General features: G+C 40.6%; 1 protein-coding gene and 1 pseudogene across 2 annotated transcripts; one reads left to right on the top strand and one right to left on the bottom strand.

Annotated features, from left to right (window-relative positions):
• Nucleotides 1-176: 176 nt before the first annotated feature.
• Nucleotides 177-25377, top strand: LOC140476555 (abscission/NoCut checkpoint regulator-like). 2 transcript variants are annotated; one of them, XM_072569338.1, is made up of 11 exons: nucleotides 177-363; nucleotides 10297-10418; nucleotides 11205-11258; nucleotides 12873-13024; nucleotides 16240-16385; nucleotides 17588-17696; nucleotides 19881-20087; nucleotides 21753-21832; nucleotides 22960-23052; nucleotides 23842-23981; nucleotides 24313-25377. In XM_072569338.1, exons 1-11 carry the CDS (start codon nucleotides 310-312, stop codon nucleotides 24383-24385), a joined length of 1230 nt encoding a protein of 409 aa, XP_072425439.1. In that variant the 5' UTR covers nucleotides 177-309; the 3' UTR covers nucleotides 24386-25377. The 2 variants fall into 2 exon arrangements, with proteins under 2 accessions (XP_072425439.1, XP_072425440.1); XM_072569339.1 differs by having other exon boundaries at nucleotides 23848-23981.
• LOC140475894 (large ribosomal subunit protein eL33-like) lies at nucleotides 8005-8676 on the bottom strand (annotated as a pseudogene).
• Nucleotides 25378-26754: the final 1377 nt, after the last annotated feature.

A 26754-nucleotide genomic window follows, 5' to 3' on the forward strand; every position in this document is an offset into this window, starting at 1 on the left:
GCATCACGGCACACACTGGCAGACACTTGGGATTGTAGTCCAGTTTACCGTCGCAGTGGGCGCGATGCGAGATGGGATCTGTAGTCCACACTGCTCCGGTTTGACGAACACTGTGATCTTCTCCTGGAAATAAAGGACTACAGCACCCGGCATGCATTGGGGAATAGTATTGTTTCCGGTTGGGAGTCCTGGAGATGGGGAGTGAAGGAATAGTGCATTGATGGGTTGGAATGTCGGAGTCGGTGTAATGTAAAAGTAGTTAGGTTATTTCCTTTCATATTTGCGAGGTTAACAGCCAGCAGGCTGAGGATGGCTGGAAGATGCTATGGTTGTGCGTCTAAATTCACTCTCCTGAGGAAAGAGGCAAGTTTGTGTTCTCCCAAAACAGGGGGCCTGTTTGTGTAAAACTTTGCATCAATATCTCAGCAGCAATTCACACCAGTCAGTGAACATTCTCCATCTATCTGTCATCGAAGTCGTTGATGTTCTTTTTTGGTTGGTAGAGTTCCAAGGAGTGTTGCGTACAGTTCTGGTCGCTGCATTATAGGAAGGACCTGGAATCATTGGAAAGGGTGCAGAGGCAATTTGACGTTTTGGACAAAAGCTCTTCATCAGGAATGGAGGAAGATCGCCTCATCTTCCATCTCGGAACCCTCCAACCCCATGGCATCAATGTGGATTTCACCACTTTCCTCATTTCCCCTCCCCCCCCACCTTACCCCAGTTCCAACCTTGCAGCTCAGTACCATCCACATGACCCATTCCATCTTCCTTCCCAACTATCTGCTCCACCCTCCCCTCTGACCTATCACCTTTATCGCTACCTTCATCCACCTATTGCACTTACAGCTACCTTTGCCCCCTCCCCCTCCCATTTATCTGTCCACCCCTGAGGGTCCCAGCCTCACTTCTGATGAAGGGCTTTGTCTGAAACGTTGATTTTCCTGTTCCTTGGATGCTGTCTGACCAGCTGTGCTTTTCCAGCACCACACTCTTAGCTCTAATCTCCAGCATCTGCAGTACTCACCTTTGCCTGCAGAGGAGATTTACCAGGATGTTACCTGGTATGGAGGGAAGGTCTTATGAGGGACTTGAGACTGTTTTCCTTAGAGAGGAGAAAGTCAAGAGGTGACTTAATAGAGATGTACAAGATGATCAGAGGATTAGCTAGGGTGGACAGTGACAGCCTTTTTCCTTGGATGGTGATGGCTAGTACAAGGGGATGTAGCTTTAAATTGAAGGGTGATAGAAAAAGGACAGATGTCAGAGGTGTGGAATGCACTGCCTGCAACAGTAGTGGACCTATCAACATTAAGGGCATTTAAATGGTCATTGGATAAACATATGGATGGTAATGGAATAGTGTAGGTTAGCTGGGCTCTAGAATGGTGTCACATGTTGGTGCAACATCAAGGGATGAAGGGTTGTTCTATGATGCTGTGTGAATTAGACCATATTTATTTAACAGGGTACTTATATTGTGGAAAATAATCAGATTTATCCTGACTGAAAATGCTGCAATATTATGATGCATGTTCTTATTTAATTTGATCAAATGGAAATAAACTGTTTCAAAATTCTGAGTGCTAGGGTAAATAGTTGGGATTGGAGGTGGATGGGCATGTCAGCCAAGATGGGCATGGTTAAGTTTGGGATGTTTGAGACTAATATGCTATTTGAATACTTGAGGCTAGAGCTGTCAAAAACATAGTTCCAGTTGGGTTGGATTTTCGTAGAGGTGAAAACCAACAGTTTTGATGAATCGATTACCCTAAAGCTGGCCTGCCGTTTGAACGTTGCATGCGGATTTCTCAAGGCTTGGGTGACTGGCTGGAGAAGGGAAGGAATACTGATCAAGAGATATATCATAGTAATGTCCTTTGTAATAGAATGTCCATAGTAATAGAAAGTAATGTCCTTGATTTGCTTGATATGATGAACAATCTTAAATCTTGTGAGGTGTTTAAATCTGTGTTTATTTAGGTGATAACTGTAACACTTAAGAACATTATACTTCATTTATTAAATGCACTGTTTGTCTGGTCCTGAACCCAACCAAAAAATGGATGCTTCAACTATACAGTTTGTTGTTTTAGTGCAGCAGCTGAGATTTTGAAAGGGGAATAAGCCTCTCCCTTTCTGGTTACCTCTGATAGAAAGTCCAAAAGAGTAGGGATTAGCAACCAAAAGAGAAAATGGAAAATCTCAACATGTCTGGCATAATCTGTAAGGAGAGAAAAGAGCTGATGTTTCGAGTCTAACTGACCCTTTGTCTAAGCTGAGTAGGTATTAGCTGTGGGTGGGACTGGGATTCATAGAATCTCACTGGGATCAGGATCAGCTGTGGTGTTCTCCAAAACACATCAGGTGAACCTGAGGAAGTAAATTTCTACTTTCCATGGCTAAATCAAAACTTTAAAAAAGCTAAATGTTTGTTTATCTGATCTAGTATTTTCGTTGAGTCAGGTTTACTGCATGGAAAGAGGCACTTTGACCCAACTTGTATTTGCCACCTAGTTTTCACATTTAAACTAGTCCCATTTGCCTGCATCTCATCCATTTCCCTCCACATCTATAAAATCCGTATGTCTGTCCAAATGTTTCTTAAATGATGAAATTGTATTCACTTCCACCACTATCTCTCGCAGCCCGTTCTAGGCACTCTCTGGAAGCTTTTGTATTTCTCCCATTAAACCTATGCCCTCTAGTTTTAGACTCCCCTGCCAAGGGGAAAGGCTGTTGGCGATCTACCTTATCTACACCTCCCATGGTTTTGTAGACCTCTATAAGGTCACCCCTCAGATACCTATGCTCCAGGTGATTTTTTAAAAATCCCAACCTATCCAGCCTTTCCCTTTAACGCTAAACTTTCCTTTGTACGCGAGCTCTGAGGAAGGGTCGCTGGACCTGAAATGTTAACTGTTATTTCTCTCCACAGATGCTGCCAGACCTGCTGAGCTTTTGCAGCAATTTGTTTTTGTTGTCATAAATATTCTCTGACAGAGTGATGCAAGTTGAAGCTGTGAGCTGTTTAAGGCTGCCTATACAAAAGCTTCATCCAAACTAATAGTACAACCGTCTATACACTGAATTGGAAATTCATGCCTTTTTTTTTGTATGCTCATCAGATTAGTTAAAAAACATTAAATGAAATATCGCCAGTTTGAAATTATCAGGCTTCTTCACTTCAGGAATCCATAGAAAAGCAATCATCATGATAACCTTCAGTTGTCAAGTTTCTCCTTAAACAACTCTGATGACTCCAACCAGAACGTTATGGTTGAATTTGCCGAGGTGTCCCATAATACCAAAGCAGTCAAATCGATACAAACACAAACCAGTGCCAGTGCAAAACTCTCCCAACTTCATTAGGAACAAATTTACAATAAACTTTAATACTAAACACACTATTTTTAATGCTATTTGGCCTCTTATGGTTACGATACTTCCCAAGTCTCTTGTAAATGTATATAGTGTCTCTGTCTCTGGGTCTGTGAACCTGCTTTCTCTTGTGCTCTCTGTTCTATCTGGATGGTCAGCTGGTCTCCTTGGAAAGCCTCAAGATTCCAAGAGAGGTCTGCAGGTGAACTCTGTGTTTTTATACCTTTTTAGATTTATTTTTCCGGGCAATTTCCATAGTTCTAGCCAATCAGGGAGATACGCTTAATAGTTTGAAACAGAATCAATCATTTGGATGGTATGATATTGTTCATTTCTTTTTCCAGCAGGACCAGACTTCTGTTTGGTCTCTCCTTTGTTTGGTGGATAAGTTGTTACGGGCATGTCTGTCCAGGAAAATATTGCCTTTTACAGTAAGCTAATGTCACTAGCATCTGGCTGCTGTTTGCACGGTGTCTGGTGTGTGAATTTTGTGATTTCAGAGTTTAACTTGGCTAATGCACCCAGCATCCCTTGCTGTTAGCAATCTGTGTTTTTGCAGCCTGAAGGTTTCTACACTTCCAGTATAAATTATCTTTGTTAAACATAAAGAAGATATTGGTGGATCATGTAGCTTGCCTCAAACAAACAACCTCTTGTCTTCCTGAGTCTGTGAATTGAATCCCTGTCTTTGAAAACCTGATGAATGCATCCGTACCTGGTTCTTTTTAATCTGTGTTTACAAACCAAGACTTTTGGTCTGAGGACCTCATTGGGGGTGTGCAAGGCAAAACACCTCCAGAAACATTGGAATGAAGACAGCAAAACAATTTTCTAATTGTCAATCAACCTTTATTTTGAGGGACAATAACAAAAGCCTGGCCTTTTCTAGAAAAATGTGTGAATTTTCAACTTTAAACAATTTTATTGTGCTAGCCAGTGGGATTAGTTTCGGTTGAGTTATCTGGTCGGCATGGACAAGTTGGACCGAAAGGTCTGTTTCCCCGATGTACATCTCTATGACTCTAAACTGTAACCTTGAAATAAATTGTTTCCTCAATTATCTCTAGAACATTGCCACATATTGTAATTTTTCACAATGCCGATTTAAAATAAAGCCAGTGTATGGACTGTCTGCTCTGTACTGTTGGAATACTGACATTAACTCAAAAAAGGTTGACTGGAAGCGAGAGTTGCAGAAAGAGGAATTGTCATTAGGCAAGTGAAGGTGTTGACATAAATAGTGTAATACAGCTTTGATAGCTTTAAGCTATCCGGGAATACTGTAAAAGTACTGGTACAACTGATGATCAGACACAGTAATATTTAGTTGTTGAGAAACCAAAAGATTAGTGCAGAATAAGACCCTTTTGCTTTTCACTTTCTCCTCTATCTAGTATTCCCCCAACATCCTGCCCTATTCTTTCCTCCCTTCTCATTCACCCCATTACAATGCAGTTGTATTGAGGTATTCTTGCACCTCCAGAACTGCTTCAATTTACCCTTCTGCAATGTTGTACTTGTATGTGACAATGCCAACCTTTCCTGAAGGTGTTCTTTTTTTCCTTGAGGAGGAAAACCTATAAAGCAGGTAACAATGTACTGAGCTTAATCTTTTTCTCAGCACTTGACAGATTTCTTCTTTACACTAATTGTCTTTCATATATGCAAAGATTCTATTGAGTGACAAATTTATTATTAAGATTGGTGAAATTTTATTTCTCCCAAGCTTTCAGTCTTCTGTCAAGACTCGGTAGGTAACTTATTTGCACATTTGTTTCAGTATTCTTTTGCATTTGATTGGTGTGGATGCTAGTTCATCTAGTCACTTCTGTCTACTGAAATCGTCAACCACCTAAGAAGTGTTCGGTGTCCATCTGAGGACGAGGCAAGTTAAGGCACTCTGCTAGGTCATATGCCACATAAGTGTAACAATAGTTGGTATTGTCCTGGATGAAACAACAGTGTGACACAGAAGATGGAGCATCTAGGTCAGTGCTGTCATGTTCCCATATACACCCAAATTACTTGGCTGCTGTGTTAATATCAAGCAGGACCAGTATGGTGGACATGTGTAATTTGTGAAACACATTTATTCTCTAACAGGCCTAGCACACAGTATAATACACCGTCTAGGTATCTCTCATGTACATTTCAACCAATGTTGTGTGATGGTCCACTTGTTGACAATTGCTTGTTGACATTGCATCATTGAGCTCCCAGTGCTGTATGGGTCCCTTTGGAGTATCAAAATAAGAAAGTCTTGCTATAAGTATAGAAGTCAGTCCACACCTGGAATACTGTGAATAATCTTTGTCCCTTCCTCAGAGGGAAGATAGAGTAGAATTGGATACAGTCCAGAGATGGTTAACAACATTGATCCAGCATAGGGAGGAGTTTTCATAAGAGGAAGAGTTTGAGTATGTTTGGCTTGTACTCATTTGAATTTGGAAAAAAATGTGGTGACTTTATCAAAATGTATAAGGCGGCTTGACAGGATAGCTGCTGGGAGATTGTTTCCTCTGGGGAGAGTCGGACAAAAGCTATAATCTCAGTAAAGGATTGTCTAGTTAAGGTAGAGATGAGAAAGGACTTCTTCTCTTAGAGAGTAGTATATCTCTGGAATTCTTTACCATGAAGGGTTGTGGAAGCTGGTCCATTCACTATATTTTTAGCTGAGTGAGACTGACTGACTGATTTTATTTTTAATTAGTAAGGGAATCGAGAGGTATGGGGAAAAAGCAAGAAAGTGGAGTTGAGAAACACCAAACGAGTCTTGAATCTCACTGAATAATGTAGCAAACTTGATGGGCCAAATGTCCAAATGCAGAAGTAGGTCATTATAGCTCATCTGGGCTGGGAATGTCCCTTGCACTGATTGCCGACAACACCATCAGATCTAGGGAGAAGCAGTCACTAAGGATAGGATTCATTACTGCAGAAATGCACTGTGGTTGATTATTGAGCTGGAAGTTGCTGTTCAAGCTCACATACTTTAATCAAAACAACCTGTTTATCCAAAACGCACTGACTGAACAATTTTGTCAGTAAGCCAATTTTAAAAACACAAATAACATCACTCTTTGTTTTGTGGAACTGGGAAAATATTCTGGGCTTAATTTCCATCCTAAGCTTCACTTATACCTGGCATCTTATCACTGGCTGCAGTGGATATGTATTTAATTATTTAAGGTGTATATTAAAATATTTAAACATACTTGTCAAAAATCCAGCTCCTTTCATCTCTCTAATGTTGTCTTACCCTACATTTACCTCAGCTCAATTTTCTGCAACTCCATTGATATTTATGCAATGCATATTCTTACCTCTTCTGCATTACTGATTTTAATTGCTCCATAATTGGGGCCGTGTCTTTAGTTGCCAAGGGCTTAAGCTAATGTATTCCCTCCCTACCCTGCTTAAAACTGCCTTTAAAATTCTCCCAGCTCCATGTACACCCCTGCTGCTTAATTTTCCTTGACTAACAAGAATCTATCACACTCTGGTTCAAAATTAATGATTTACTGATTGCAGAAGTGTTCCAAACTTTATTACCATTTGCGTGAAGAAATGTTTTCTAATTTCCACTTCTGCTTTCAAGTTTGAGATTACATCTTCTGCTATATTTCCCAACCAAAGGAAATCATTTCTTCCAGTCGGACCTATCTATTCTGTTTAATAATTGAATGTTTTGATCAAATCTTCCTTTCACCTCTAAGTAAAAGAGGAACAGTATTCCCTGTTGTATTCCAGGGAATACAACACTAGGATATTTAACCTGTCCTTCTAGCTGAACTCTCAGTTGTAATATCTTTCCAGTAAATGTACACTGTAGTCCTTTTGAGGCCAGTTTATCCTATATAAGATGTGGAGCACAGAATTGCTCAGTTTTCCAGGTACGATCAGACCAGAGCTTTGTGCAGCTGCCATATGATTTCTACTTCCTTGTATTCTGTTGCCCTCTTAATAAACGCCAGTATTCTCTTCACTTCTTTAAGTTGTTTTCTGTACTGGCTTGTGATATTTTTATAGGTAAAAACAATGACTGCAGATGCTGGAAGAGCACAGCAGTTCAGGCAGCATCCGAGGAGCAGTGATATTTTTATTATGAGTACCTTGACATTGAAGACTCTTTGACCTTCATTGTTTCTAGCTTTCCACCATTAAGAAAACATCCTGTTCCATTTTTTTTAGGTTCAAGTTGGATGAGCTGACGTTGAAATCAATCTACTACAGCTTTGCTTATTCAATTTTTAAATATAACTATACACTTACGATAGTGCCTATCTTTGTCATTGATTAAAATATCCCATTACAATTTGTGTTAAATTTCACCTGCCACTTGCCCACCCATTCAACCAACCTGTTTATGGGTCATAATGCTTACAAGTCCATTCATTTTGAAATGTAAATTAAAATACATGTAAATATTACAGCTCAAAGAATGATCCGCCCCATCACCCTCCCTACACCACCACCCCGCCCCCCACAAACCACCTTCCCCAGGTTTGAAAATCAACCATTCACCACTGCTCTTTCCTGTAGTTTTCCATATTTTGTATCTTTGCTGCCATTGTGCCTTCAACTTTGTTGTGCAGCCTGTTTTATTTAAAATCAACCATTTTGCTACTTTATTGTCAATTTATGTACAGCTGTGCTTAAGATGCTTGATAGATACAACATCGCATAAATCCTGTGCCTAATAGCTTTAGAGAGCAAGTTACTGCTGAACTTTGTACACGCCATGCCACTATTTCAGTCAGAATGTGTCACTTTACCTCAACTTGGGCGGCACAGTGGTTAGCACTGCTGCCTCACAGCGCCAGAGACCCGGGTTCAATTCCTGCCTCAGGCGACTGACTGTGTGGAGTTTACACGTTCTCCCCGTGTCTGTGTGGGTTTCCTCCGGGTGCTCTGGTTTCCTCCCATAGTCCAAAGATGTGCAGGTCAGGTGAATTGGCCATGCTAAATTGCCTGTAGTGTTAGGTAAGGGGTAAATGTAGGGGTATGGGTGGATTGCGCTTCGGCAACTTTCGGTGTGGACTTGTTGGGCCGAGGGGCCTGTTTCCACACTGTAATGTAATCTAATCTAAACTAACACCTTGTTTGGTTAGCCATTAGGATTCACAGTGTTATTCTTGTCTTTGTAGACATAAGCACATCTCCTATCCAGGCAAATTCTATTTCATATTGGCAATAAACACTTTGAATCTTGAGTGGGATAGCGAGCCTTCTCTGAGTTTGAAGGCCTCGTTTATAACCTGTAAACACAGCTTTGCACCACAAGCTAGCTGGCATTGAAAGAGAGCTCTGGGCAGCTGGATTGCCTGGCCAAATAGCCAATGTGTTTGGAAGTTCCATATACACATTGGCCACATTTTTATCATCAGACCTCTCTATTATGTCATTGGAAAACTCAATCAAATTAAGACCATAAGACATAGGAGTGGAAGTAAGGCCATTCGGCCCATCGAGTCCACTCCGCCATTCAATCATGGCTGCTGGGCACTTCACCTCCACTTACCCGCATTCTCCCCGTAGCCCTTAATTCCCCGAGACAACAAGAATCTATCAATCTCTGCCTTGAAGACATTTAGCGTCCTGGCCTCCACTGCAATCTGCGGCAATGAATTCCACAGGCCCACCACTCTCTGGCTGAAGAAATGTCTCCGCATTTCTGTTCTGAATTTACCCCCTCTAATTCTAAGGCTGTGTCCACGGGTTCTAGTCTCCTCACCTAACGGAAACAATTTCCTAGCATCCACCCTTTCCAAGCCATGTATTATCTTTTACGTTTCTATTAAGTCTCCCCTTAATCTTCTAATCTGCAATGAATACAATCCCAAGATCCTCAGCCGTTCCTCATATGTTAGACCTACCATTCCAGGGATCATCCGTGTGAATCTCCACTGGACACGTTCCAGTGCCAGTATGTCCTTCCTGAGGTGTGGGGACCAAAACTGGACACAGTACTCCAAATGGGGCCTAACCAGAGCTTTATAAAGTCTCAGTAGCACAATGGTGTTTTTATATTCCAACCCTCTTGAGATAAGTGACAACATCGCATTCGCTTTCTTAATCACAGACTCAACCTGCATGTTGACCTTTAGAGAATCCTCGACTACCACTCCCAGATCCCTTTGTACTTTGGCTTTACAAATTTTCTCACCGTTTAGAAAGTAGTCTGTGCTTTTATTCTTTTTGCCAAAGTGCAAGACCTCGCATTTATTCACGTTGAATTCCATCAGCCATTTCCTGGACCACTCTCCCAAACTGTCTAGATCCTTCTGCAGCCTCCCCACTTCCTCAGTACTACCTGCCTGTCCACCTATCTTCGTATCATCGGCAAACTTCGCTAGAATGCCCCCAGTCCCTTCATCCAGATCATAAATATATAATGCGAATAGCTGTGGCCCCAACACTGAACCCTGCGGGACACCGCTCGTCACCGGCTGCCATTCTGAAAAAGAACCTTTTATCCCAACTCTCTGCCTTCTGTCAGACAGCCAATCCTCAATCCATCCCAGTAGCTCACCTCGAACACCATGGGCCCTCACCTTGCTCAGCAGCCTCCCGTGTGGCACCTTATCAAAGGCCTTTTGGAAGTCTAGATAGACCACATCCACTGGGTTTCCCTGGTCTAACCTGCTTGTCACCTCTTCAAAGAATAATTCTGTTCTGGCTTTCTTTGATCCGCATTTGTCTAAGTGACTATTAATCTTGTTAATTAATTATTAGTATTTCTGAAAGCTTTGCCTCCACCAGGGTGAAACTGACTGGCTGCTGTTGCTGGGTTTATCCTAGCACCTTTCCAGAATGAGGACATAATATTTGCAATGTTCCAGTTATCTGATACCATCCCTCTAAATGAGGTCCTAGTGAATTATCTAATGTATTTTTCTTTTTAAATCTTGGCAGCTTGGGTGCAAGAACTGCGGCCATGCATATTGTTCATCATGTCTCAGCTATACCACCTTGGTCCCTCGTTGTGGGAATACACAGCAAAAAGTCTGCAGGCAGTGCCATGGAACCCTCACAAGGTATTCACGAGTTACTGAGCTCATACGTGTGTAGTAGCATGAGCCACATCTCTCCATAACAATATAAAACCTGAACAATAAAGGAAGTTAATCAACTATTCTCATTCATGGTGACACCAGAGCACAACCTAATGGTGACACAGCAGAATAGTGAGACACAAAGCGAGAACTGAGAAATAAGTTGTGTAAATATCTGAAGAAGAGTCATTTTGGACTTGAACCATTAACTCTATTCTCTCTCCACAGATGCTGCCAGACCTGCTGAGTTCTCCAGCACTCTGTGTTTGTTTCAGATTTCCAACATCCACAGTATTTTGTATTTATGTATGTTGGTGTGCTGGAAGATAAAGTTGAGCTAATAACCTCCTATCTCTTTCCTGTTTAGCACAGACAGGACAGAACAAGAAATGAAATAATGTAGTTTAGCTTGTCGATACTTAAGTTACAATTTTGTCTCTATCACCCAACTAGCCAAATAGTTGCAGATGAATGATAAATGGTGGATTTTACATAACGGCAGCATGACTATGTGAATATATTGTTGCTGGCTTATGTTGGTACCCGTTATAATCAGGCTAGCTGTGTTTCTGATTGATGCTTCAGTATGTTCCAATCATGTCTTTATGCAGTGAAAGGGGAGACATTGCTTGGCAGTCACAGAAGGTTAGCTTTGTTCTGTGATTTCACCCTTTGGTCTCAGCAGTAGTACATAAGATGTGAAGATGCAAAAATGGAGCAGTGAGAAAGTAGAATCTTTGAAGAAAATATTTGTTTATTCTTTCACAGATCTGGGAAACAGGATAATGCTGCAAAATGGTCTCCACCAGAGAATTACAAAAAGTGAGTAGTTGATTGACAATTCTATACTGGCAAATTGTATTTGTTACTGTCAAGTTATAAGTTCCATCACCATCATTGTGGAACTTGAACTGAACAACCTTGATAGAAACGAAATTAGGAACATCTGAAAGGGAAAACTGAATGGTTTGCTGATTGAAGGAGCAGTTATACATATTCACTGCTTAGTTATCTTCTGGCTGATCTGTACCTCCTGTTACCCACTTTTTAATCTAAATCCCTGTCTAAGATTTTTAAATGGAATTGGAAACTGATGAGGGTTGGAACTCAGCAACATGTGAATGCCAAAATTTTAAAGTTTTCCTGAGTTTAACATGTAGACTTTGTCCTGCATTTGTCTGTCTGTCCCTCCTGTGTTTAAAGTGATACAATGCTAATGTTGATTTGTGTCGCTTTTTGTATGTGTTTCACTCTGTGTGTGTGTGTGTGTGTGTGTGTGTGTGTCTGTGTCTATCCCTGCCTGCCATTGGACACACTTTGTCTTGGATAGAAGTTGGAATGAATGAAAGAGTGATGAACAAAGGCTCAGAATCTCACGCTCTTGCTCTCGCTCTCAGTTCCTCTTGTGCTTCATGTAATGCTCCCTATGCTACTGCCCAAGTGGTAAATTTTCTTTGGGAATTCCAGTGCTGCACAGTTGTTTCGTTTTTTGAACAATGTCTTTGGAGAAACAGAGCAGTTTTGTCCAGTCACTTTCATCTGATTACTTTTGAGATATGAGCAGAAGGAGATTAACATACCCAGTGCTAGTCTCACCACTTCCATTTTTAATTTCTTTTCAGAGAGGATTACAAATTCATAGAATCCCTACAGTGTGGAAAGAGAGTATTTGGCCCAACAAGTCCACAGCGACTCTCTGAGGAGCATCCCATCCAGATCCTCACTTTTCCCTCCCTCCCCTGCTCCCCCGTCTCCCCTCAGAAAAAAAGTCCCTGTAACCCTGCATGTCCTATGGTTAATCCACCTAATTTACGTGTCTCTGGACGCTGTGGGCAATTTAGCATGGCCAATCCACCTAACCTGCACACCTTTAGATTGTGTGAGGAAACTGGAGCACCCAGAGGAAACTCACACAGAGATGGGGAGAATTTGCAAACTCCGTGGTGTCTTACTAGGACTGGAATTGAGCCTGGGTCCCTGTGAGGCAGCAGCACGAACCACTGGCCACCATGCTGCCCTAAATTGCAGACACTGTACCAATTTTGTCTCCTTACAAAATGGTTTACTTGGAGTTGCCTGAATAGAGTTGCAGTGGAGATAATCAATTTAATGTGTATAATGTCAAGAATACTGCCCAAAGACAAATAACTGTGGGTTAGATAACTACAAATAACTATAAAAATACCTGAGAGGAAGTAAAAGTATTTCTTTACATGAGCATCTTCCACTCTGCGGGACCTCAGTAACAATTGCAATCCTCTCCACACAAGCCACGTGTGTGCATTCTCAGAATGACTGTTAACAGCTTCCACAAATAAAACTCGCCTTTTGAAAATGCAGGAATGTATGAACGGAAACCGCTATTGATGTGCTTCCCAATGCAATCAATATACTGATGTAGCCCCTATAACGCTTTCTTCTGGGTCTCTAATCTAGGCGAGTAGCTGCTCTGGAGGCAAAACAACAGGAACAAACAGCAGCCAACAAAGCAGGTAGTCACACACCAAGCACGAAGTATCTAGGTCTATCAAAAGAGGACCGAGCCATTGCTGAGCGACTGGAGAAGTTAAAGGAAGAAACCAAACTGAGTGAGTGATCATTTTTAATCAGAACAATTTCACTGCATACAACAGAAGTCAAGGAAGCAGGGAGTGGGGATAAAAGGGTCCTTCTCTGGGTGGCAACTAGTGACAAGTGGTGTTCCGCAAGGGTCAGTGTTGAGATCGTAACTTTTCACTTTATACATTAAGGATCTGTATGAAAGAGCTGAGGACATTCTGGATAGGTGGAGGGACAGGTAGCATTGAGGAGGCGGGGAGGTTGCAGAAAGATTTGAACAGTGCGCCAAGATGGAATACAACGTGGGAAAGTGTGAGGTCATGCACTTTGATAGAAAGAACAGAGGCATGGACTATTTTCTAAATGGGGAGAAAATTCAGAAGTCTGAAGTGCAAAGAGACTTGGGAGTTCTATTCCAGGATTCTCTAAAGGTAAACTTGCAGGTTGAGTCAGTAGTTAGGAAGGCAAATGCAATGATAACATTTATTTTGAGAGGACTTGAATATAAAAGCAGGGATATACTTCTTAGGCTGTATAAGGCTCTGGTCATATCACATTTGGCATATTGTGCAGAGTTTTGGGCCCCATATCTCAGGAAGAATGTACTGGCTCTGAAGCGTGTTCAGAGGAGGTTTACGAGAATGGTCCCGGAAATGAAAAGCTTAACATATGAGGAACATTTGAGGACTCTGGATTTATAGTCGATGGCGTTTAGAAGGATGAAGGGGGATCTAATTCAAACATACAGAATAGTAAATGGCCTGGATAGAGTAGATATTGGAAAGATGTTTCTATTGGTAGGAGAGACTAGGGCCTGAGAGCACAGCCTTAGAGTAAAGACCTTTTAGAACAGAGATGAAGAAAAACTTCTTCAGCCAGAGTGTGATGAATCTATGGAATTCATTGTCATAGAAGGCTGTGGAAGCCAGGTCATTGAGTATATTTAAGACTGAGATAAGATAGGTTCTTGAGTATCGAGGGGATCAAGGGTTACAGGGAGAATGGGGTTGAGAAACTTATTCCCCATGATTGAATGGAGAAGCAGACTCGATGAGCTGAAAGGAGCAGAAATTAAGCCAATGTCTTATGGTCTTTGTTGAACTTTTAGTTGAGTCTGGTAAGTAGTCTTGCCTAGGTCTGAGAACAGTCCAGGCCAATATGTACTACTGAAAGAGTTGCATTGCCTGAGGTGTTACAGATTGGAGGCTGAAAAATATTATACAGTGTTTAAAATATGAGGATTTTTGAGTGTGTTGTGGTTAACATTGCTTTCCTCAATTCTGGATTAACTGGTTGGTTAGCTCAGTTGGTTGGATGGCTGGTTTGTGATGCACAGTAACACCAATAGCATGGGTTCAATTCCTGCACTGGCTGAGGACTGAAGGACTGTTAACCTCTGAGGTGTGATGACCCTCTGCTTAAACTACCACCAGTCATTTCTCTGTAATGGGAGAGATCACCTATGGTCTCACAGGATCATGAGAACATTATGTTTATCTTTAGATTGAGGTTCAGACACATCTCAAATCTGGAAGCCTGTATTTTTAATATTTACTAATGAAATGTACCCAGTCACTTGTAATTTATATTGGTATAGATGATTTTGTAACCAGAATGCAGAATTGTGCAACTTGTTCCCTCTAGGTTGAACATACATGGGCCTATGCATATGTCATTTTTCGAGCAAATGGGTTAACAAAAATTATTTAACCGACAACACCTGTCATTTATCCTTGCTATTTGTAGAATTTTTCTGGGTACGGACCAGCCAGTATTTTGCATTCTGTAACATTAGTGATTATTCTTCAGACTAACTCATTACATATTGAGCAGGAGACATTGTGGTTTATGATACAAGCCATTTTTCTTGTTTGAATTGGATATGGCAGCGAGAGGTGATGAATTCAAAACATGTGAGTCATGAGTATCACTGTTCCTGATTTCTGCTTTCACTGTGTCCCCAAACTGTCTTGGGCCAATTGGAGACTTACATTTACACTCCCCCAGTGATAACTTGTGGGAACCAGTGAAGGGACGCAATTTGTGCCCTTTACATGACAAATCAGCGATGTTGCTTACCTGCTGTGTTTGCTGGGAAACAATCACAGATTCCAACACGTGGGAAAAGTAGTTAGTAGTCTGGAAGAATAGAAAACACCTCAATGTGTAATGCAACTATCTCGTCATCCTTCAAGGTTTTGCAAGGTATACAATTACAAAGTTCCTGAAAGTACCATCCCCAACAGCGGTGAATAAATCTAGAACATTCAATCTTTTTTTGGAATTGGTTGTTCCCAGTGGTAAAAAGCTGGGTAACTGGACAGAACACACGTGAAGTAATTTCCTGAAGAATTTGTGCCAAGGTGAAATTTGCTTTTGTCACAGAAGTTGTTGCAACCTGATTTGCAATGTTTGAGTGGAGGGTAGAAGCAAACTCAATAATACCTTTCTGAAAGGGGAGAATTTGCAATGTGCTCAAGGAAGTTGACCTTGGAGCAATCGGCAAATTGAAGTTGCCTGCTGTTAATTAAACCAAACACCCAGAAAAACCAAACACCCACCCTCGCCTCGTAATCTGTTAAAATATGAGTGATGGAGAACTCCCAAATTTGAAGATAATAATATCAATTCATGTTTTTAACTCTGAAATTGAACATTAAACAACAATTAATCACAACTCTAAGACCCCCCTTTCTCTTAACTGCTTATTATCTGCCTCCAACTCCATAATAATACACTGTTCCAATTAGACCCTTATTAAAATTACATCAAGTTAATTTTAAGACCACACAGTTACTGTCACTTTCTTCTTCTGGCTGAAGATTTCCCTGGGTTGTCATCTTTCTTCCATGTGGCAAGGTCCTGATGTCTAGTTTGTTTGGTGCTTTCTCGGGACTGGCACAGACAGTGAAATGTTTTAAAATATAGTCACTGTTGTAACGTTTACAAATCACCCTGAAATTCCCTTCATTCAAATTGAATCAACCCTTAAGCTGGAACATTTTTGCTGACAGTGTCTGGAAAAATGTTCTTCTTTGCTGCGATTTTCACAAAATTCAAGAATAGCAATCAGGAGGAACAAAACTGAATATGATCATGACATGAAAACTTACAGATGATCCATTTGGACTGGTCCTCACTTAGAATGCCAAAAAATGTTGCAACCCTTAGATAGGGAATGGATTGAATCACTCCCTGGTTCCACGTTGCCTTCCATGCCATGACATGTTCCTTTTTGTTGCAGAATCTATACCTTCTCAGCAGGAGATTGAAATGCGATTGGCCGCACTAAAGAAGGACCCTCAGCGACCTATACTCTCCACAGCAGAGATGGAGGACAGATTAGCTCTGTTAAAGGGTCAGCCACCGCCTTCAAAAGCACCCAGACCTGTAAGGGCCTGGTCTTTTCTTCCACTGTTCTAAAAAGTTACAAACAAGAATTGCTTTGAGTCTGGAATGAATTTTGCTGGAGACCGAATGGAAACAGTGTGATATAGTTGTGTGAGCGTTGTGAAATTTCCACAAATGCCATTGCCTTTGATCATTTTCTGAAGTTTTGCTTATTGGAGTAGTGGAAAATGCATTGCAAGCTATGAATTGTTAATGTTTTTGCTTCAGTGTTATAAAGATTAGTTCAGAAAAATGAATTTCCTTCAACTTAAAAAAAATCACATTACTTAATTTTCTAAATTGTTAAATTTCCTGAGTAATTGAGGCAAAATTTAACAAATGTTTTCTTAGTTTTGATTAAACGTGGATGTGACAAGTTTGTCCTTCATAAATAGCAAGTCTGTTAAGAGTTGAGTCCAAAGCCAAGTTCTTGTAGGTTTCAGAACTTCTTACTGGTGGCAAAATCTCCAGATTCTGTCAACCTCTAAGTATAGCCTTGCTTCTTGTGTCAAACCTTAGAGCGGTAAACATAGAAAATGCTGGAGAAACTCAGCAGGTCTGGCAGCATTTGTGCAGAGAAACAGGAGTTAATGCTAAAATGCTAGTTTCTTCAGCATTTTGTTTTCCTTAGTTTTCCAGTATTGCAATATTTTGGTTTTATTTAAGCTTAAAGAGATTCTTTTCTTAAACAACTTAGTATGACATTCAACTGTTTACCTTTGTTATTAGCAATATATTCTATTTTGTGCTGAAGCTTTACTCTCATTGGTCAGACATAGCTCCTGAACTTCTGCAGTATTTGCCTGTTTCCCAGTCCAAGCAGCCTTTGGACTGTCATAGAGTTGAACAGCACTGAAACAGATCATCCATACTGATCAGATATCCTAAATTAATCTAGTCCTGTTTGCCAGAATTTAGTCCATATCCCTTTAAACATTTCCTATTCATGTAATCACCCAGATTATCAGGTTAATGCTGACTGAGCAGTTGTACATCAAGGACTGGGTTAAGAATGTTCATTTTCACACAAAGTTCTTCAATTGTAATTCATAATGAGGCTTTCATCCCAGCAGCCTAAATAGAGGCCAGTTTCACAGCGATGAAGGCTTTACCTACCATATCCCAAGTTCACTTTCTTAGCTGTCTGCAAATTCCAGTTGCAAGTTAAGCTGAAGTCTGTTTGTTTATTTTTACTGTTGTAGAGTTATCAGGGTCCTGATACTAGGACTCAGACGGAACAAGTCAATGACCTCTTCAAACAAATGTCAGAAGAAGCAGCCTTAGATCAAAAGTACGGCACTGGTCTTGAAGGCAAGTTTTAAGAAAAATCTTCTGTTCAGTCTTTTCCTGTGCCTTTCTTTTGAGTTTCTTGAATTCCAAAGGTTTGAGGGCGTCAATGAAATGGCCACTCATAAAACCAGTGAGGATTCAGGAGAAAGTTCTTTAACCAGGGAGCACTCAAGATTGCCAAAGATGCTGCCATGGGGGTGTTTGAAGTGGTTACCTTGGAGTGTTTAATAGGCAGCAAGGTGTTGTGAATGAGGGAGAAAACAATGAAAAATCAGGCTATAGTCGGTGGGAGGTTTCCAGGAATAGAACTGTTGAACTGTTGCTTACTGGTGTCTCTAGTCTTTCACAAATTCATTTCAAGAATCCTTTCTTTGTACAAGTTTTTGTAAAAATTCTTTATTAATCTTAATATTCTCTGCTTGTGAATATGACTAAGGCAGATTGCTATATTCCCTGTCTGAAATTAAGAGAAGCATGAAGAAAGAGCCAGTTTATTCTTGTTGAATGCAAAGGAGAACAACCTAGTTCTCTTAATTGGGACAGTGGAGTTTTACACCCCACCCTCTTTCCCAATGCTCCATGCTGTTGCATGTTAATTGATGCACCATTCTCCCGGCAGATATTATTTTTCATCATTTAATTCCCTTATTGAATGTGTTAGCATACTTACTAGCAATGCCACAGGTGCTAGCAGTCACTGGTCATTATTCATAGTAAATGGCAACTATTTTGCACCAGTGAGCAGCAGTCATCATTGTTGTGTGATTTTCTGTGTCTGTTGTTGAGTGGCTGTTTGAACCTGGATGCCTAGTTAGTTAGTTCTTGTTATTATCCTGACCACAGGAATTATTATGTCTAGTTGCAGGGTCCCATTTATTGCCTTTTTCTTTTATCAATTAACTGGCGCAGACTGAAATAAAACTTGAGTCTCTTCTGGGTTGCATAGCTCAATACTTAACCAGGCAATATATTTTCACATGGGAAAACTTCTAATTTCCTGTAATTCTTTTAATTGGCCATTGTGAAACAAGGCACGTGCAATATTGCACATGTAATATGAACAAAGGAATGGGAATACATTGCCCGCATGTGTTTGTGATCAATTTCTCAATCTATTGTGGTGCAATAAGGAGAGACATATTGGCACAAAGTTTTAGGTGCGCTGTTCCTAACTATTCTTTGTGACCGAGAACTTGCCCTGCAGAAAGTTGAATATTTGTTATAACTGGACTTCTGTGCTGAGATTCCTTTACCATTCAGTAAATGTTAAGACAAAATACCACTGGGAATCAAAATGTTTGTGTAATCACGGAGAAAAACCAAACGATGCTGCAAATCCTTTCAGACCTATTATGTTGATTGAACTGTTGACCCAAATCAGAGGAACCTCGATTATCCAAAGGACACGGGCAAGCAGTATTTAGTTTGGTTAATCGAATTCCGGATAATCGAACACCTGATAACATTGTTAGCTAAAGGAACCTTGCGATCTTGCCGGCTAATCCGACATTCGGATAATTGAATGCTGGATAATCGAGGTTCTTCTGTAAACTGCTTCTGCCTTTTTTCCTGTGGGCAGGTGCACTGGGTATATTGGTACTAAGTTTCACTTACATGTCTGATTTCAGGGCACTCTGCATTGGGTTCACAATTGGTTGCACAATTCCCATCATGTCACAGTACAATGAATTGGAGTGTAGTGCCTTAACATTAGTAAGAAAAACTCCACATACACAGTTCTGTTCATGTAGTATCTTGCTTGGACAATGTGAACCTTGTCTACATCACTCAGCATTGTGAACATTGACCTCAATAGTCATTCATTAACAAAAACATGAAACAAATGCCTTAATTGCCTTTGGTCACTAACTTTCCCATTGAGTTGTATGACAGTCGAATGACCTGTTTAAAACAGCCATATTGACCTGTGTTGAACCCTCTGTGGGTTGTGGTTGGATGCTGCAATTGTATCCCCACCTTCATTAAATCCTGATGGTGACCTATTAAACCCTGCTAAAAAGGACACTTACCTGAGTGCTCAGTGAGGATAGTACCTTTTGACTTTAATGACTATTGCAGCAGAAGTGTGCGCACATGCCCATATTTGAACCTTATGTGGCAACTGTGTTGGCTGAAAGTCACAGATTCTACACAGGCTAACACACTTGTCCTAAATCTGTAAGCAACAGTTATGTTTGATTATAGATGGTGAGATGAATGACCTGAATAAAGGAATTGATCCACGTAATTTCAACAATGCCGCCGACAATAACACCAAAAGCTTTGAGGAAGAGAAGAGTAATCTGCTGGACCAGGCAACAGTGGAGCTGAAGCAGGACAATTTGCACAAGGAGCAAGTTTCAAAGATCTCCCAGAGACTGGCCACACTGAAAGGAGAAGACCCCAAAGCTGGTGAGTGCAGATTGGGTTTGGATGAGCTTCTAAAACAAAAAAATTATTCTTTGCGTGTGATTGTACCGGCAATGCCGTTTCTGTCTCCCTGAGGCTATGGAAACAGATTTTCTCTTGGGATTGCTGCAATGCTGCAAAGTATTTGGAAGGCAGAAGGGTGCGGTTTTTTTGTATCCAGTGACTGAAGCACAGTGAAATGTGGAGGTGCAGGAACAAAGTATTTCCTCTCCCCTGTTCAATTTTCCACAGTGTTCAAGAGCCTATGAAACATGTCTGTTTAGACACTCTATTGACTAGTTATTCTATCATATAATGTGCACTTTTCTGTAGGTTATCTGATGGTTTTTAGGTGCTGCTTGTCCATTGCTCTCATCTGCAAGAGTTGAGTTCAACTAATCCAGTAACAACTGAGAACTTAACCTTGGGTTTACTGCAAAGCTCAAGTTACGAAGATACCTAGGAGCATACAATGTAATTTTTTTTTCAATTTGTATTGAATTTCTAAATGAAATCACATACAATTATCTAATGTCTAAAGCCATTTTACCTGTTCATAATTTATGACAGTTTTGAATAGGCTTTGATTATGCAGTCCTGGTTGGAGACAGTGATACATTCAGGTATTTAGTTCAATATGTACGTGAAGGGGATTGACCTTTCCTTTAGGTGTAGGGTCTTCACGTTTTATGGTCAGCTGGTGGATTGCAGTAGTATCTGCTGAGAGAGCCAGACTACCTCACATTTCTACTGCTCCAGGTGGGAGCTGAATATCACTCATTCATTCTGCTCATCTTACACTTAATTCAGCTTATTGGGAAATACTGCCCTTTACCATAATGTGCGGAGCAGTACAACATAGGTGAGGATGCACCTTCCTCCAGGTACTGAGAATGGTGTGACATAATCATTGTTGAGGCACTAAGTCTGCAGTGATCACACCCAACGTTCCCTGAACTTGGCCTTCTGGATTGCCAGAATATCATGGGTATAGTGGCTTAAGACTTAATGATACTGTGCATTGGAGGGATCATAGTCAGAGGGATTTAAAACAATAGAACTTGAGTGCAATATACCACATTTAGCTGGTCTGAGGACTTATTTTGCAGGTATTCATATTTGTATTGGGGCCTACAACTAATTGCCTCATTGTAAGAAACTGAAGTATTGCTAAAAGGAGGCAAGAGGTTGAAGCATTTCATCTGGCATTGATTAGAACTGGGACACAAGAAACTGACTTGAAAAAGGAGCATCTTTTTATGTTGTATGAGAAGAGGGTGCTGATTGGTCAGGCCATCGTTGGCTTGGAGATACAGCAAGTTACCTGTCACTCTTAATCCTGAGACCAGTCAGGTAGATTCTGATTAGTCAGGATATTGCCATAGGGATGCAGTGGAGAAGTGGAAATTTAAAAGCAGAATTCATATGATTTTTGTGCACCACATATTAGTTCAGTGTACAGAAGCTGTGGTAAAAGTGACATTCACTGAACAGTGAAATTTTGTCAGCAATGAATTGAGTGATCCAGAATTGATACTATACTGCTGGGTTAGTGAGTGTGATACCGTCACTGCCAATGTACATTTCTGCAAATACACAAGGGCAATGATAAAAGACTTGTAAATGGATTGCAGACTCATGGATGGTTTCTACTTTCTGTCATCATAGCTGTGGATGACTGGAAAAATGCTGAGCTGGACAGTGATGAAGAAAATGAAGAGCTGCTTACCCAGCGAATTCTGAAACAGGTCTGATTTGCAGTGTTTTGAGGTAATTTTTTGTGTGTCTTTAAACCTGCAGAAGGACTCAGTTTAAGTGAGGAATGAAAGATACAGGAGCCAGGCAAGATTTTAAAATTCTTCTCTTTGTTTCCAAATGCAGTTGTGGTCTCCTTGCTCCTCTAGCAATTCAGTAACCTTCTCCTTAAAGATATCTTGCACATCCCTCATTTTCAGTGCTTGACCTCTTCCACTGCAAGCTAATCTCCCCAAGTGTTTTTTTTATTTGAAAAATTTGAACAGCAGAAACTTTCCAACAAGCACCAAGACATGGCTTGGCTGGTGGTGAGAAGGGCTCTGCCTGTGAGATCCTTCATGCACGCCCAGACTTTCTGCCGCACTACACGCTGCCCTCGAAGTGGCTGCGGTGGGGACGAGACTGTCACACACCTCCTTCTGGAATGTGCCTATGCAGAGGAAGTCTGGAGAGGAATGCAGTGGTGTTTGTCAAGGTTTGTCCCGAGCAGCGCCGTGATGCGGGACTCCGTGCTTTATGGTCTGTTCCCTGGGACGCACACTGAGACAAACATCAACTGCGCCTGGAGGATCATCAACTCAGTGAAGGATGCTCTCTGGGCGGTCCGAAACCTGTTGATCTTCCAGCTGAAGGAGTTGACCCCAACTGAGTGTTGCAGACTGGCACATTCCAAGGTCGAGGATTACGTGTTGAGGAACGCGCTGAACCTTGGGGCAGCTGCTGCCAAGTCACGGTGGGGAAAGACCACCATGTAACATCTGCCTGCCTAAGAAGAACAGGGAGCCCACGCCGTCATTTGGGCTCTGCTGACACCTCAGCTAAAAATGTAATCGTACAGACCTGTAAATAGGAATGATTACTTTGTTTCGGTATGCAAAGAAATGGAATGTTTACATATGTATGGCATGTCCAATTGTATAGATCATCAAAGTATTTTATGAATAAAGTATATTTTTGAAATAAAAAAAAATTTGAACAGCAGAATCATTGTTAGGTTTCATAAGCACTGTTAGAACAGGTACATTTGTTCATCAGTGATTTCCGATAAGCTGCCAATAAATGATCAGTTCCTGTTAAAATAATGTTTTCTGTACACTGAATGCATTCCTTATGCTTCTAGGTTAATGAAGAAATTGCCCTGGATAAAGCAAGTGGTTATAACATCCCTCCAGAGCAACCTAAGCCAGCTCAGGCCACACCGGCTGGGAAGAAGGTAATATACATAAATGGAAATCAAAGTAAATATATGTTCATCTCTATTACTAATGTTGCTCATCTGTTTGACCAGATTTCGCACTAATTCAGTGTTCCTTTTGATGCTTCTGATGCCTTTTCAGCTAAGGTTAAATTAGTAATATAGGTGTGAAAAAAAACTTCAGACAGGCAGGAGTGATGTTAAATGAAATGAGTTTGCCACAGGAAACTGCCTTAAAGCAATGCCATGTGTCAGAACTGCCACTGCACAGAACTGCCTCAGTCTTGTCATCAGTTGGCAATATCTGTTTGGATACAGGGCGAGTCTAAGAAACAGAAGTTTTAGAGACAAGCTAGTTCCTTCTTAACAAATTATTCTTACCAACTGGACTTCCCAACATGCCTGTTGTCCATCTCTCTCAACTACTGCAACCAATTGTTCCTAAACCCACTTTTAGCCCTCCCATCTCCATAATCACCTCCTATTCTATGACCCTTTGAGATGTCTGTGCTTGTCCAATTCTGCCTTCTGATGTATCCTTGATTTTAATCGCTCCACTATTTGACAGCCATACATTCAGCTGCTTATGTCCAAAGCTTGTATTAAGTCCTATTCTTTCTCTCTCCCCTTTCCACCCTCTCAGGCCCTCTTTAAAATTTACATCTCATTTCCCTTGTGTGATTTGATACCATTTTATTTTTCATCCCACTCCAATAAGGCACCTTTAAATGCTTTACTTTGATAAAGCTGGCATATAAATACAGGCTGTTTGCTAAAAGTACTTCTGACTTTGTATCTCTCTCTCAGTTGCAGTCGACACCCACAGTGCCAACTGCTGAGGCAACAGACAGTGATGAGGAACTACCTTGGTGCTGCATCTGCAATAGTGATGCTGTGATCCGTTGTCGTGACTGCGATGGAGACCTCTACTGCCAGAGATGTTTCAGGTAAGAATGATTGTGTGCTACACCTCACTTACTGTTCCAGAATGACATGTTGAAACTGCCTACTACTTGTCACCACGGTTGAATAAGCAAAGTAGTTTTATCATCATTCATTTAGAACTTGTCATAATGGTTGCTGGAATTTAACCACGCAACATAAAATCAAGATAGAGGCCAATTCTAGTCATTGAAAAGTACTCATCAATTGACATGAGCCTTTTTAGCATATTAACCTGAGATATTCTGCTTATACGCAATTTATTTCACTTATTTGCGATCTTTCTTGATAATAAGGTAACTTTCAAACAATTATTGCGTCAATTTATCTCCACAGGGAGGGTCATGATAAATTTGAAAGAAAAGAACACAGAACATCCAAGTACCGTCCACCAAACAAGAAGAAATAACATCCACATCAACATCCTTGTGAAATCTCCCACCATCTGACACTAAGGAAGTTTTATAATCTAGATTTTCACATCTAGTTCAGTTAACACTGAGCAGGAACAAGTGTGACAGAAATTGCCCCATACTAATGATGCCATACATATTGATTTGCAGCAGCCAGCTCCTGACTGAGAAGCATCCAACGTTGTCTTATTTTTTGCAGTGTCCCTGGAAGTCTGCCGCACCATAACAATTTTTTGTGGATTTTTTACGCATGTCCACGGCAACACTTTATCGTGGGACCTGTTTTCATTTGGAAATGTTGTGCATTGATAGATTAAACGATGCTCAGCTTAAAATCCTGAATCCAATTTTGAATATATTAATTAGAGATAAAAGGACACAAGCAGAGGTTTATATTGGAGCTCACTGAAATCAATGTTGGTTAACAGAATAAAATTGTACTATAACTTGACAAATTTAAATATGTACACACCATTGAAAATAATGTTTGCCCTCCCTCAGCAGTCATTTGTAACAGACTGATATTTTCTTAATGGAAATAGATTACAACCACATTTCTCTTTTTTTGAAAGCTACAAAGATTTTTAATCCTCAGTCATCACCATGCTGTGGGTCGTCTGTTCGCCTTTTCCATGAATACCAATTTCATGACCAACTATTGGGAGAAATGTGCAAATGAGTCTTGTACAATCTGACCCTGTCCCTCTGTTTTCATTTCCATTCTGTTCACATGAATATGTTTGGTTCCTACTTATGCTTTTGAATAACTCCAGCTGTTGATGTAATGACCTTCAGTAAGTGGCCAATCCGTCTTGGTCACACAACTTAAATAAGTTACATGTCACCTTTACTGAACTCATCTCCTGAATACAGAGAGCTCTAGAGCTGTTTAGGAGGCAATCTACTAATTCCAAATCTGATAACATATTTGTGTATTTAAGTACTGACGAGCAAAGATTCACAATAAAACAACATTTTAAGAGAAAAAGCTGTGATCTCTGTTTCCAGATTTATGTAATGCTAGGAGTGCATGTACCAATGTCTATTGAAAATTGGACTGTTAACTAAATGACGCGACCTCCTAAGGATTTATAAGGTCACAGCTCGCATGACAGCAGGCTATAGTCCAACGGGTTTATTTGAAATTATGAGCTTTTCATAGTTTTGAAACCCCATTCCATGTAATTCTAATGACCGCTATCTCAATGATTGCAAGAAGTATTATCCTACTCAGTGTAATTCTATATTAAGAAGCAAAGTAATTTAAGCGAAAAATCCATTCATTAAATGGTCAGAGTAAGTTTGCCCAACAGTTTAAAAAAGCAGAGTCGAGAGTGTGGTGCTGGACAACATAGCAGGTCAGGCAGCATCAGAGGAGCAGGAGAATTGACGTTCCGGGTACAGGCCCTTCATCAGGGTAGATCATTCCTGATGAAGGGCTTATGCCCGAAAGATTGATTTTCCTGCTCCTCGGATGCTGCCTGACCTGGTGTGCTTTTCCAGCGCCACACGTTTGACTCTGATCTCCAGCATCTGCAGACCTCACTTTCTCCTAGTTTAAAAAGGCAATAACAGTTCAAATTCCAAACCCAGTATTAGCTGGCGTGTATGCATTGTGTCTTAGATGATAAACTGTGTTAGCTGCAACATTTTCAATGGCTTGATTGGCATTGGGCCTAAATAGCAAAGCAGTGAAAAAGGAATTTTTTTTTTTTTTAAAAAAAGCAGTAGGCATTCTGTTTTTCCAAACAGATCATGGCTAATCCTCTGAATAAAAATCAAAAGAACTGCAGATGCTGTAAATCAGAAACAAAAACAGAAATTGCTGGAAAAGCTCAGCAAGTCTGGCAGTATCTGTGAAGAGAAAGCGAGAGTTTCAATTTCGGGTCTGGTGACCCTTCTTCAGGACTGATAGCCTGAAAGTAATATTATATGCAGAAGGTAGGGTGTAAGGAGTAAACGGTTAGGTGGGTGTCGGAGAATTGTCCAATTATGAATAAAGCTTGTATGTGAATCTTGTGAAATTGACACACACTGGTTTATATCATGACATCATGGGAAGAGAAACTGACCGCACGTATACAGAATGGTCACCGTACAGATGCGTCTCAGCCTCTTTCCCCGAAGTATAGGCACATCCGGTTTTTATAGGGTTACAAGAGATCGATGCTTTTGCAAGACAATACAGTTCTGATTACAGTTGATTGTTCTGTCCATTTCAAAAATGTCAAACTATGCTGTGGGTCTGGCAATATTGATCAGTTAAATAGTGGCAATAGGAGATTAGTTAATCTAAAGTCATTGATAAAATAATCAGGAGTATTCTGTCCACAATAGTCCTATTAGGCTGTGGTCATCCTTATCA

This window comes from Chiloscyllium punctatum, chromosome 4 (genome assembly GCF_047496795.1).
Source record: "Chiloscyllium punctatum isolate Juve2018m chromosome 4, sChiPun1.3, whole genome shotgun sequence".
Lineage (NCBI taxonomy): Eukaryota > Metazoa > Chordata > Chondrichthyes > Orectolobiformes > Hemiscylliidae > Chiloscyllium > Chiloscyllium punctatum.

Coding starts and splice junctions, on each gene's coding strand:
- LOC140476555 (XM_072569338.1), top strand. CDS start 310: ATGGCTGGAAGATGCTATGGTTGTGCGTCTAAATTCACTCTCCTGAGG. Junction 11,259..12,872: donor CCACCAGAGAATTACAAAAA/GTGAGTAGTTGA, acceptor TCTCTAATCTAG/GCGAGTAGCTGCTCTGGAGG. Junction 17,697..19,880: donor GTACGGCACTGGTCTTGAAG/GCAAGTTTTAAG, acceptor GTTTGATTATAG/ATGGTGAGATGAATGACCTG.